This window comes from Bidens hawaiensis, unplaced genomic scaffold, assembly GCF_021521415.1.
Source record: "Bidens hawaiensis isolate Kalapana, Puna unplaced genomic scaffold, B.hawaiensis_p1.1 tig00021328_1, whole genome shotgun sequence".
NCBI lineage: Eukaryota > Viridiplantae > Streptophyta > Magnoliopsida > Asterales > Asteraceae > Bidens > Bidens hawaiensis.
The window spans coordinates 70,083-83,031 of record NW_027493298.1 but is presented as its reverse complement, the minus strand read 5'-3'; the positions used below and the strand labels follow the sequence as shown (position 1 = coordinate 83,031).

General features: G+C 36.1%; 1 protein-coding gene across 1 annotated transcript; it reads right to left on the bottom strand.

The window, feature by feature from the left end:
- Positions 1-1,014: 1,014 nt before the first annotated feature.
- Positions 1,015-6,364, bottom strand: LOC143563184 (telomere repeat-binding protein 3-like). Its single transcript, XM_077050786.1, has 8 exons — positions 6,266-6,364; positions 5,499-5,639; positions 4,735-5,419; positions 4,426-4,646; positions 4,112-4,344; positions 1,972-2,229; positions 1,820-1,883; positions 1,015-1,344 (listed from the first exon to the last, which is right to left on the bottom strand). Exons 2-8 carry the CDS (start codon positions 5,580-5,582, stop codon positions 1,180-1,182), a joined length of 1,710 nt encoding a protein of 569 aa, XP_076906901.1. The 5' UTR covers positions 5,583-5,639; positions 6,266-6,364; the 3' UTR covers positions 1,015-1,179.
- Positions 6,365-12,949: the final 6,585 nt, after the last annotated feature.

The following is a 12,949-nucleotide window of genomic DNA, read 5'->3' as shown; positions in this document are numbered from 1 at the left end:
TTAGATTCAAATTTATATATTAAGTTATCTTACAAAAAATTTACTTAAAGCAATGTGGTTGGTGTATCGGATAACGATCATAACGTTGATATTCTTAGTTTCTTATATGTTCTTAGTGATACATAAGACATGATGTATTTGTTTGTTGTTCAACTAGGTGTTGTCATATAATTGGTGTTATACCGGGAGCACTAAATAGTTAGCGTTCTAGTCTACGACGAATTTATATATGTATCAACATGATCATCACAAATAACAATACAAGTAATAACTATATTAATTTGTACTAGCTTTTATCCCTCGTATTACGAAGTTGTTTTACATTATTTGTTTATAATGTTTATATACTTTTTTGGATTTTAATTTTACTCATTGTAAGGAAATTAATAATTTACTTATTATTTAATGATGAAAAAGTTTCACAAATAAATGAGATATTATAACCGGTTTAAAAGCTATTTGCGTTTGGTGAGATCCATGACCCGTTTATTTTTTTTACTGTAAAACTGTTTCTTAATTATAAATAATATCTTTTTAAAAAATGTATCAATTTTTAGTATATCTCTATTTTATAGGATTTTCATATCAAATATTTGATGAGATTAATTTTTTATTTAATCAGATGTTATAACCAGTTTAAAGGCTATCTAGATTTAGTGCGACCTATACCCGTGAATTCGGATCAAATGCATGATAAACCTCCATTTACAAATAAAACAATCTGGTAGCTTGAAAAAATATATGAAGCTTTTAAAGGTTCCGTTTATATATATTTAAGATTAGTATATAGTTGAAAAACTAAATAAATAAGTTTAAGTTCTAATTTTCTTCTTAAAAGTTGATCGCATATTAACAACAATGTATACATATTACGTAAATAAATCATTATCAATGGTTGCAATTATTTAATACCCATTCCATTAAAGTTGTATAAACCCTCATCCTATTATTCCTATCATCCAAAATATGATAGTTTTAATAATATAAACCAAAAACAACTCTCCACAAGAATCATGCATCAAACTTAAATGAAATGAAAAACATTAAAAGATAACATTATTCCAGCCCTGAATAATTTACAAACCCACCAAGTTAATCACAATTACTAAAACATTAACATGTTACATCACCTTAAAACAAACATTTCTACCTAGTATTTTTCGACATCATCATTATAATTTACATCTGCATCTCCGAGGTCTTCTGATGCTTCTTCGCATGTTGATGCTGAGACCAGTAGGCGTGTGCAGCCAGCACTCGGTCCAGAAGATCCTGGGGCACCGCCTCTCCCCTTCTTTGTTGGGGCGCAATGCTTGCTGTGTGAACAAGCGTTTTCCATTTATCCTGAAATTAAAATTTTATTCATAATTAAGTGTGGATTATAAAGCTACGTGGGATAAACGAATTCAAGATTCTCAAGAATATTATGCTATCCTACACAATTTATTATGAATGACTCGATTTGGGTTATATATTATTTAAAACAGGTTAAACAGGTAAGTGAAAAAATTACTTAAAAAGCTGAAGTCCATGTTTTAATGTATATAATGTCCAAATCAACTTATTCAAAAGATGAAAATTTGAATTCGAATAATAAAAAACCGTTTGTTAATAAAAGTTGAAAGTTAAGTTGAAATTTTAATTCAAATAATAAAAGACAGTTTATTAAAAAAAATTGAAAGTTAAGATTAAATTTTAGTTCCTATAGCAAAACATTGCTTATTAACAAAATTAAAACTTTTGGTCAATAAAATGTTTCAGGTCAACCCAACCCATTACTGATTACACAACCGGCCAGTAGTATGTTGTTATCTTTTACCTTCAAGTCAACATAAGTGCGATGGTCAGCATCACCAAACGCTCGCATTTTAACATCACGCCATCTGCATAATATTATCACAAAGAACCGTTAGAACATAAGAATCAATACTTACCATACAATAAGCATTCCGATCATAATAATATTCACACCTTCCAGCTCCAAGCGTTTCAACTGCTTCAACAAGCGCCTCTACTTCGGATACAGAAAACGGTCTCCTAATTCTCCTTTGTGAAAACTCATATCTTTTAGTCGGGTTTTCACTCAAAGGGACTACGGCAAGTGCCTCAGCATCCATTGCCGGAGCAAGAACAAAAGCTTTGGAATCTTCTTTTGTACCTTCAGCTTCAAAAGTTGTACATGCTTCATTCTTCTCGGCACGGTTTTCAATATCAGAAATAGAAGGATCCCTAACAGTAAGACAAGTAATTAATTAAAATTCCATTCTTCTCTAGATTTTAAATTCAAATTAGGCACTCAAAATGGTTGAACTAGGGGTGTTCTTCGGGTTATTTATTCGGGTTTCGGTTTGTTCGGGTCGGGTTGTTCGGGTTTGAGCTCAAAACAAATTGACCCAAGAACCGACCCAAATAAGTTCGGTTTGTTCGGGTTTCGGGTTAAACGGGTCGGGTTAATTCGGGTCGGGTTTCGGGTTTAACAAATTAAAAAAATTATCCACCTTTAACAATATAAAAAAACCATATTCTAAGCCGTTATATGATGTATATATGTGTATATATGTGTGAACCCTCGGGTGGGCAAAAGTGAAATTGCACTAATTTTGACGTTATTTTACTAATCTCGTGAAAATAACGTTAAAAGTGACGGACGGTTAATCAGGCATCATGTAGTGGCGTTGATAGCCGAAAGACAAGGGTACATGCACCGATCAGCCGGTGTCCCGATGATTGAGTGCTATGTGCCTTATGTCCAAGGCTTGATGCAAAACTACTATCGAGCCGGGGGTCTCACCGAAAGCAGCCTCTCTATCCTTATAGGGTAGAGGTAAGGCTGTCTACATCTTACCCTCCTCAGACCCTACCATAGCTTTGCTATTGGTAGGATATACTGAGTACGATGATGACGATGATGATGATGATATTCTAAGCCGTTATAAAACCGTAATATACAACCATATTTAATAATAACTTATAATATTTAGCAAAACATGAAATTTATCATACAAGCATGCATTAGACGAGATGGAGTGTTGTAGCATGTGGATCAATACTTGTGTAGATTGAAAAAACATGCCAATACATATTGGTTTAAATACTATACTATTTAAGTTTTTGAATTGAAGATACATTCTCAACATGCTTTATGGTAATTAATACATGGGATCTAATGTGATAGATCCAATATTAATTGGAGTATTGAGAACAGCCGAACAAGAATACATATGGTCACTACGTTACTTCACCGCTAAACTACCCTATAAAAATAAGGATACATACATCGATGTATCATACTTCGGGTTATTCGGGTCAACCCGAATAAGGGTATTTCAACCCAAATACCAACCCGAATATTTTATCTCGGGTTCGGGTTAAGAGTTTAATCGGTTCGGGTGAACTCGGATAGGGTTATCGGAGTCTCGGGCCGCTTCGATTCGGGTTCCTTATTTGGGTACGGATAAAAAACACACCCCTAGGTTGAACCACCCATGTTGACACTGTTACAAAAAGGTCAACATTTTGACTAGGCCTGTAAACGAACTTAATGAACACGAACAGAACACATTCATGTTCATTCATTAAATTTAACCAAACAAACGATCAAAAACGAACATTTAAATGAACAGGGTTTCCATGTTCATGTTCGTTCATTAAAAAAATGAGTGTGTTCATGTTCGTTTATGTTCATTTGTTAATAGTATAAACGAATGGTCACAAACGTAAACGAACAAACATAACTGAACATATATGAAAGAAAGATATAAATGAGCAAACAGCAATTAAAAGGAAGCATGTACATAAATCTTTTGGGCCTAAACATTTATTAAGACTAGACTAAATTGTAAGGTGCCTAAGTTTTTGAACTTATACAAACATAAATAATGAAAATATATGAACGAACGTGAATGAGATTTCACAAACATAAATAAATAAACGAGACATGTGTTCATGTTCATTCGTTTAACTAAATGAACAAAACATTTTGTTATTGTTCGTTTGTTTTTTAAATAAGCAAACTTCCTGCCAAACGGTTCACGAACAGTTCACTGAACGTTCGGTTTGTTTACAGGCCTAATTTTGATGTAGTAACATAAAAATAAGTAGTGAGTTGTACCTAAAAAGTTGTTGTTGCATGGTGCATGATGGAGTTTCTTGTTGAACAAGAAACGAAGAACCTTCATACAAACTCGGCTCCAACATAAATCCTAAACTTTCAAGGTTACAATTTGGCGAAATCCCAGATTGTTGGAGTGTCCGGTTATCATCTCTAACTCTATTACCTTCAACAAGTACCCCTACATGTAATTGACCATGTAAAATAGCGGTGACAGCCTCCATCACACTCCTCTGTGAAACATAATTACCAAATCAGTTTAACCAAACATCAAACGCGTATAAGTCATAATTCCAGTTATTTAAAAGTTACACCTTCAGTAACCCAACAGTTGCGGTTTCAGGCACCTCAACATACAAGTCGGGCACTTTAAACGACTTTATGCTAAACTTCACTAGATTAGATACCCTCTCATTGCGCGCCTTCTTAATACATGAATTTCTTGGCCTTTGATGAAACAACGTCTTCTTTCTTTTACATACAACATCTGCTTGAAATCGTTTTCTTTTATGGTAAAAAGATATAACTCTACCACCTTAAAAGATCAATAAAATGTATTACAAACATATAACTTCAATTCCATACATATGTATTTATAGTGTTTACTAAATTACTCCACTTACTACTGTTTTCATAATCTTTGAGCTTTCGGGCGACTTTCCAGTATCTAGAAGGCCCCATTTTCCTCATTCTTTTGCATACAGCACGCGATCGTGACCCAAACACGCTTAGTCTGGTGTTACTGCGGTTAATGTTAATATACCTAGAATACTTTTCATCATCATCACTAATATTAATATTCACATTCCCCCTATACGTTGGATCTTTACAAAAGGATAGATGTACACTGTTAGATGACTTGTTTGGCACACGGGTATTCACACATGGCTCCAAACGATCATTCAAAGTCCTTACTGAAGTCAACCCTACACTTTGTATATCTACGGCTTTACCAAAGTCAACATTACATACGTTACCAGATTTGTCTTCAATGGCTTCCATTATCAAACTAGAGTTGACTTTTGTTTTAAAGTCAGTGTTTGTAACCATAGAAGCATGATTCGAACCAGAATCGTTCTCGGAATGTTTTAAAAGAGGGGGTTTGACTTTAGTGGTTTTGACTTTGACTTCAAGTAGGTCATTTTTTACTTCGTTAAGACTGCTAATTTGTCCCTTTTCTTTTGGATCAGTACTAGAAGTAGAGCTTTCACTCTCCTGTTCCTGTAATAACTTGTCGGCTGCATCTGCTAATAACTCAAAACCACAAATTTCACCGTCTTCGGTTGATTTATCACGTGAAATCCTCCTCTAAAGAAACAAATAACACGCATTAATAACAAATTAACATTTTTTTAAAATGAAAAGGAATTCAAGTTTGTACTTATACCCTTAAGGATCTAGGAGCTTTAGGTATGACAGACTTCAGTAAATCATGAAATCCTCCATCGCGCGGTCTCTTATTCGCCACCATATCTTAAGCATGCATACTAAATCCGAGATCATCAACCGAATGAACCAGTAACCGTTCCTGTTATGTTATTAAATAAAAGTTTCAGTCTTTCAGAACCAAGTAACCATATGATTACTTGAAAAGAAATGTTGTACGGATCCGATCATGAATTCGTAAGCAACAAACATATATAATATTACCATTAATGAACTATGCATATGATGTCTATTTAAAAGGAGGAAAAAGTTACTAATTAAAGGCAGACACTAATGTGACATGAAGTATCCTAAAAGTGGTGATCTGATATTGAACTATAATTTATAAAATGAAACTTGCTAAACCAGAAGCTAAATCACATGATCTGGAACAATTACTACAAAATTAAAAGAATTTAATAACCAAGCTACATGAATTAATAATATCTGAAACAATATACTCAATGGAAACAAAAGTTCATAATTATACTCAATTAAATTAATTAAATAGTAAATTATTAACAGCACGATTACATCGCACAAATTAAACGTGATCGGACAATAATTGTGCAAATTATACGAGTTCGATCCGATCTCGGAACGAAAACGGGAGGTTTAGCTTAAACCTCACGAAGATCGGAACAAAACACCGATTTGCAAGCGAAAAAAAATGAATAATAATAATAATAATAATAAAAATAATAATAATCGAGATCGGAGTCAAATTACCGGTGCGAAACAAATCGTATGTAACACGAAACCGAATAGATGATTAATTTGAAGGCGAGTAGAACCTGAAGAGAGAATAATTGTGATGTAAAATTGAAAACTATGTGCAGAAAATGTAGAAGAATTTGATATGGATTTGGATGGGAATGTAGTTAAACCCCAGTAGTAGTTGTATGTATATTTTAGGGATGTGGCTTTGTAGTCGTCATCCATAGATTCCCAGGAAGAGTCTGTTTTTAGTCAAAAGGGTAAAAAGGTAAATTTCACGGATTTGGATTGGAACCAAAATGGGAACAACAAAATCTTATCCGACACCCTTAACCGAACCAAAACCGTCATAACTTACTTAACCGATAACTGATATAACTGGCAGGTCGGCTTGATTAATACTTGAAAACAAGTGCCCCCCCCCCTCACACCACACATGTCTATACGGATCGTATAGGCCTATACAGGCCGTATAGGGTACAAATGACTGACATAGTACAAAAAATAAATAGTTTTTTGCAGCCTATACGACTGTATAGACCTATACGAGCCGTAGAGGTATTAAATGGCTCGTATTGCTCCCTGACAAACCATAAACCTATACGGTCGTATAGGGCTATATGACTGTATAGAAAATATAAAAAATTCAAATTGTCTTTTGATGACTGTTAATCGCTGCTGGAAAACGAATATACGACCCGCATAGTGATATACAACCTGTATAAACTATTGTGTATGGACGTACAAACAAATATTATGTATATATACAGATTCAATTATTTATGTAAAACCTTTAGTTTGTTTGGTTGGAGGTTAAAACGATAAATATTTTACAAAAAACAATTTATAAAAAATGTTCGTATACTTGCTAAAACAACAATTACTTGATAAAAATGCTTGTAATATATTAATTATTAAAGAAATTGCCTGTAATATTTATAAATAATGTCTCATACATTGCTTATAGGCCTATACTTTTCGTATTTGGCCTTTGCAAATGAGAATGGCAAAATAATTGTCATATCAATATCACAATATGTGTTTTTTGCAACATCTGCACGACTGCACATAATGTGAATTTATTTAGGGGACTTCAGCCCATGTATAAGTCAAAAAGATAGTTGCACTACAGCCCAGTTGTAGATCACTAAAGCCCATGTTCTGCGGGCCATATTTTGTAACAATTAGCTTGAACATAATTATATTGATACTTTCTAAACATAATAAGAGAAGTAAAGAGTTTGAGAGAATCAAAATGTTAAATTTTTTAATTTGGTTTATGCTTATTTCACGAATTCTAGATGAAGTTTGTTTTTTGAGATTATTATATTCATGTAAGACCATGTATAGCCATAAAGCTTCACTACCAGGGGTTATGCGTCACGTGGCGCCCAGTCAGAGTTATGGTTTTGTACAAAAACAGGCTGTAGTCATAACTCACCACATCCAGGGGTTATGCGCCACGTGGCGTCCAGTCACTTTTACACTTTATTTTTTTTTTTAATTTTTAATAAGAATAATCAAATAACAATAATATTTTATTAAATAAATATTACAAGAAAATAAAAAAAAACTATTCGTCATTGTTGTTGTCGTCGTCGTCTTCGCCCTCTTCATCGTGTTCGCCCTCGTCCTCGTCGTCCTCATCGTCTTCGCCATCGTCGTCGTTGTCTTCATCATCGTCTTCATTGTTGCCCTCGTTTTGATCATTGTTTTCACCTGGCAGAGGCCGATACATCCAAAGATGTTGGACCAAATCCTCCTTTAGTGCGTTATGTATCTCTCTTGACCGCACGGAATCCGAATTTTCGAGTCGTTGCTCCATACTTGCCGGAGTCCGTGGTGGATCCGGGTCCGGTATGAAAGTTGGACATATTGCTCTTCCCTCGTCCTCGATGATCATGTTATGCATTATGATACACGCATACATAGCACATCTCATTCTTTCTAAATACCACAGACGACAAGGATTTTTAACATAATGCCATCGTTGTTAAAGAACACCAAAACACCTCTCGATATCCTTTCTCGCAGACTCTTTCACTTTCTTAAAATACTGTCTTTTTTCATCCATCGGTTCTCTGAATGTTTTAACAATTATCGCGAACTCTGGATATATTCCATCACCCAGATAGTACCCATGATCGTAGAAGTTATCGTTAGCCCAAAATGAAGCGACGGGAACGGTCCCAGATATGTAACTCTCCATCATAGGAGACTGCTCTAAGACGGTTATGTCATTGTTGGAACCGGGAACACCAAAGAATGCCGACCAAATCCAAAGGTCGTATGAAGCGATCGCTTGAAGGCTGACCGTTGGTCCCTTTTGGTCACCTCGTGTGAATTGACCTCGCCATGCAGTTGGACAATTAGCCCATTCCCAATGCATGCAATCTACACTTCCTATCATGCCAGGGAAACCATGCACCCTTGTATGTGCCTCGTAAAGACGCTGTAGATCGTTAACGTTGGGCTCTCTCAGATAATGTGGTCCATATAGTTTAAATATTCCTATATTTTACAAAATTTTTATAAAATAAATGATCACAGTAAACAAGTGATAAACTATTTAAAAAAAAAACAAAACGTACCGTAACAAAAATACTCCAAGGTGTCCCGAGTTGTTTTTTCGGCCATCTTTAAATACTCGTCGTTGATGCCGGTCGTGTTTCCGTAGGCGAGCACGCGCACGGCTGACGTAACCTTCTGAATAGCCGTGAATCCTAGCGTCCCTCGAGCGTCAGACTTTTGCTTAAAGTAATCAAACTCACGCTCCAAATCATTGGTGATGCGCATAAATAAATTTTTAGACATCCGAAAACGACGCCTAAAGGTCTTCGGGTTCTTGTATCTAGGCGTGTCGCAGAAGTAATCCGCCATCAACTGGTTGTTGGCTTCGGCACAATCTCGTTCGATATATGCTCTTGTTGAAACGGGGGGGTGAAGAGCTAATCGCACCCGTAACGGAACTCATATACTGTGTCGCGAGCATAATCGCACTCATAACCGTCTGTTCCTCCTCCACGTCCTGGGCTTCTTGGTCGGGCCCGAAAAACTGTTTATATATAGATGGAGGATCCATATATAGTGAATTTGGTGTAAAGGAATTATAGAGTTGTAGAGTTGAAAGGAATTTTTATAAATTTGATAAGTTTTAATTGGGAATTAGTTGGTTTAATATATAAAGAAATTAATTTTTTTTTATTTAATCACCAACGGTAACATTCAACGGTCCATTTTTTGATTTTTGTGCCATCACTCGCGTTTTATACACAACGTAGCAAAAAAAAAATCTTATAACGCAGGGGGGCGGTGTACCCCCCGCGTTTTGGTCCTAAACGCTACACAAAACTCACCCACTACGGGTGGTCTAAAGCAGAAGGATTGCGATTGAACTATTTTGACTTAAGTCGAGTTTTAAATTTCTTTATATATTTTAAAGTCAACAAAATAATACTCCATTATAATTAAGTGTATAAATTGCTTCTTAAAAGGTCATCTAATTTGTATCCTAATGTGTACATTATTTAAAAATATCATCTCAAGTATTTTATAGATTCGTCAATGTACTCCTATAACTTTAGGAGTCTCAAAGTAATAATAACTTAATAAGCAATGCTTGACGTAAGCAATTCTTTACCTTCATATTATATTTTCAAAATATAAAGGTTGAGAAAAATTAAAGAGATAGATGGTATATTGATATTCTCCTTTTTTTCATTTTATTATCCATAAAAAATTAAAGGCAGTTGTAACAATAGTGAAAAAAGAGTGAATACCCGTCAACACGGTAACCCGAAACATACTATATCTAGCAAGTATGCGACTTTTGTACTTAATTCTATAGCAATGACTAACCAAAAGTATGTTTACTTCGATTAAAACACAACTTTAAATAAGAAAAAGAACTGAAATAATTATCTGTATCTACATGTATAATGTTATTGTGAGAAACATAACTTTAAATTGTGTTTGTCTATTAGAGGAGTTGTAACTTTTTGGTTCAATCGTTATGTTAATACCATTATCGATTATATTATAATGTGTTGAGCAAAAGTAAATTACTTCTTATGCTACCAAGCATATCATTTCATTAAGGACACACTACCTAGGCGTAGCGCTTCCTTGGAGTTAGTATTTAGAGTGCACATAGCCGCCACCACAACACGATTCACGTATTATGTATAATCGTAGGATGATTCTTGTTTCATGGAGCATCTAAAGAACTATACATTATTTCCTAGAAACCAAGTATGAAATTATACATGAAAAATGCTTGCAAAATGGCATATTCATGTTGGGTTTTGGATATGTTTTGTGTATATAGTGAAAAACGTTTAATAATAATTAATAAAAACAAACTAATATTTGTTATTATAATGTATACCGAAAATGTGTTTATAATAATAATAATAATAAATACAAAAATTATTGGTTTCATATATAGCTAGTTTAGCTATTGGATAAGTGATGGAGAACATCTTTAATTTTATATTTCGATATATTAAACTAGAAAGACGAAAAAGAATATGTAAATAAAATAACACAAATTTGGATAAGGTTGTAACTTTTGCAACAAGTATTTTGTTGTCGCATTGGGTTTGAATAATGAGTTTATTAAAAACATTACTCTATATACGTAGTTTATGACTTTATGAAGTCTAACTTTTTAAATATAATTAGGCTGAGGGGTGCGGAGCGCGAGAAAGGGCGCAAGAGGCGAGACGCTCGCGCCCCGGGGCGCGAGGACCACACCACCGAGGCGCGAGAGGGGCGCGAGAGGGGCGCGAAAGGGGCGCGAGCGCGGAAAAAGAGGCAGGCGCGGGTGGGGTAGCGGCTGGGGGGAGCGTGAAAGAGGTCTGGGAATGCGTGAAAAGAGCCGTTGGGCTCGTTTTTTATTAAAAAAAAAAATTTATTTACTCTATATAATAACATACATTGCAACCAATATCAAACCAAACCAACACCCGATTTTTTCTCTATATTCAACCTATATCAAACCCAAACCAACACCAATATCACATACCAATATCACATACCACACCCAAAACCCAAAATCACCCCATCTTCCAAACCTTTTTTTAAAAACATGGCTGGAAATTGGTACCCAAACCTAGATTCAGATTACAGTTACGAGGATTTATGGTCGGCACCGGACCAAGCGATGTTTTATTCGGGGTCGCAACAACCATCCGGCTTTCAACCATCCAACATACAACCGTCTCCTAACTTTGTAGTTCCGGAGACACAAGAACCAGAAGGTGAAGCTGCGGGACAAAGAAGACGCGTCCACCGGAAAAAACAAATTGCAACGGACGGGTCGGGTTCGGCTTCGACCGGAAGGACGAAACGGAAAATCACTCCGTGGTCATCGGATGAGAAGGAAGCCCTGTGTCGGGCTTGGATAGTCACTTCTGAGGATCGGCGTTGCGGTAATTGTTTTAACGTTTTTAAAAATGATTTTTAATAAAAAAGTTAAATGACTTACAAATTTATTTATGCATTTTGCAGCGGACTACCAAAAGAGCAAGGTCTTTTGGACAAAGGTTAGGGAGACGTTCTATTCGCTCGTTGGGAGTACAGAGCGGACCGCCGATATGATTTCGGGTCGGTGGACCGAAATCAGAAAATTTGTCGACTTGTTTACTAATCTGTTCAACAGGAACGCCGGTCGTATGAGACCAAGTGGCAGTGACGATTTGGCGGTTTATAATTTCACTGTCGAAGAGTGGAGGCAGGAGTGCCTGCGGAGGTATGGGACGGTGAAGACGTGGGACGATGTAAAGGTGTGGGAGAGGTTGAGAAGGTGTTCTAAGTGGGTTGAGCTGGTGGCGCCGGACGTTGATGCGGAAGTAGGGCCGAAACGGACTAAAACTAGTTCGTCTGGAGCGTACAGCACTTCCGCCGGGTCGGATTGCCGGGTTGGATTCGACCTAAACGTTGCGGGGGAGGAAACGTCTTCACCGCCGAGAAGGCGGCCATTGGGAAGGGACGCCAGAGGCAAAAAACCGGCTGAGAGGGAAGCCGTAAACATCAACGATCTTGTTGAATCCCTCAATAAATTCAACAAAACCATGGAGGTGGTCTCTAATGACAAAAAGGAAAAAAAAGAATGAGAGATTTGGAATTCCTTACAAGAGACTTCAGTAACCTAAATCCGGTCGACCAAATGCTGATGGAAAAACAAAAGGAACGTATCCGGAAGAGGTTGATCGAAGAAGACCAAGCCGAAGAATAAGAATAATGTTTTTTTTTAGTACTTTAATTTTTTTTTAGATATTAATGTGTTTTTTTAATTAATGTGTGTTTTTTTAAATAATTTATGAGTTTTTTTAATAATACGTTTTTTTAATACATTTATAAAAAAATAAAAATAAAAACCACTCGCGCCCCCTCTCGCGCCCCTCCACACCATGCCCCGGGGCGCGAGCACCACTACCAACACCCATCTTATCAAGTTTCTCTCTCTGCCACACGTCACAATATTATTGACTGGCGCCCCCACTCGCGCCCCCTCTCGCGCCCCCCACACCCCTCAGCCTTAGTGTGCTTAATAAAATAGAAGACTGTCGATTACATGACGTGAAAGAATATGGTACCATCCGTATAAGAGTGGTTGGCACTTGGCATATTATATTGTCATGAGTCTTACTCAAGCCAAGTACAAGCAAGACCTACTTGGCTACTTCGGTTCGA

Bases quoted from the DNA above. Each gene is read 5' to 3' on its own strand.
- LOC143563184 (XM_077050786.1), bottom strand. From the start codon at position 5,582: ATGGTGGCGAATAAGAGACCGCGCGATGGAGGATTTCATGATTTACTG. The intron at 5,420-5,498 runs GTATAAGTACAA...TTGTTTCTTTAG, and splicing joins AAGCTCCTAGATCCTTAAGG to AGGAGGATTTCACGTGATAA. The intron at 2,230-4,111 runs GTACAACTCACT...TCTTACTGTTAG, and splicing joins ATGCAACAACAACTTTTTAG to GGATCCTTCTATTTCTGATA.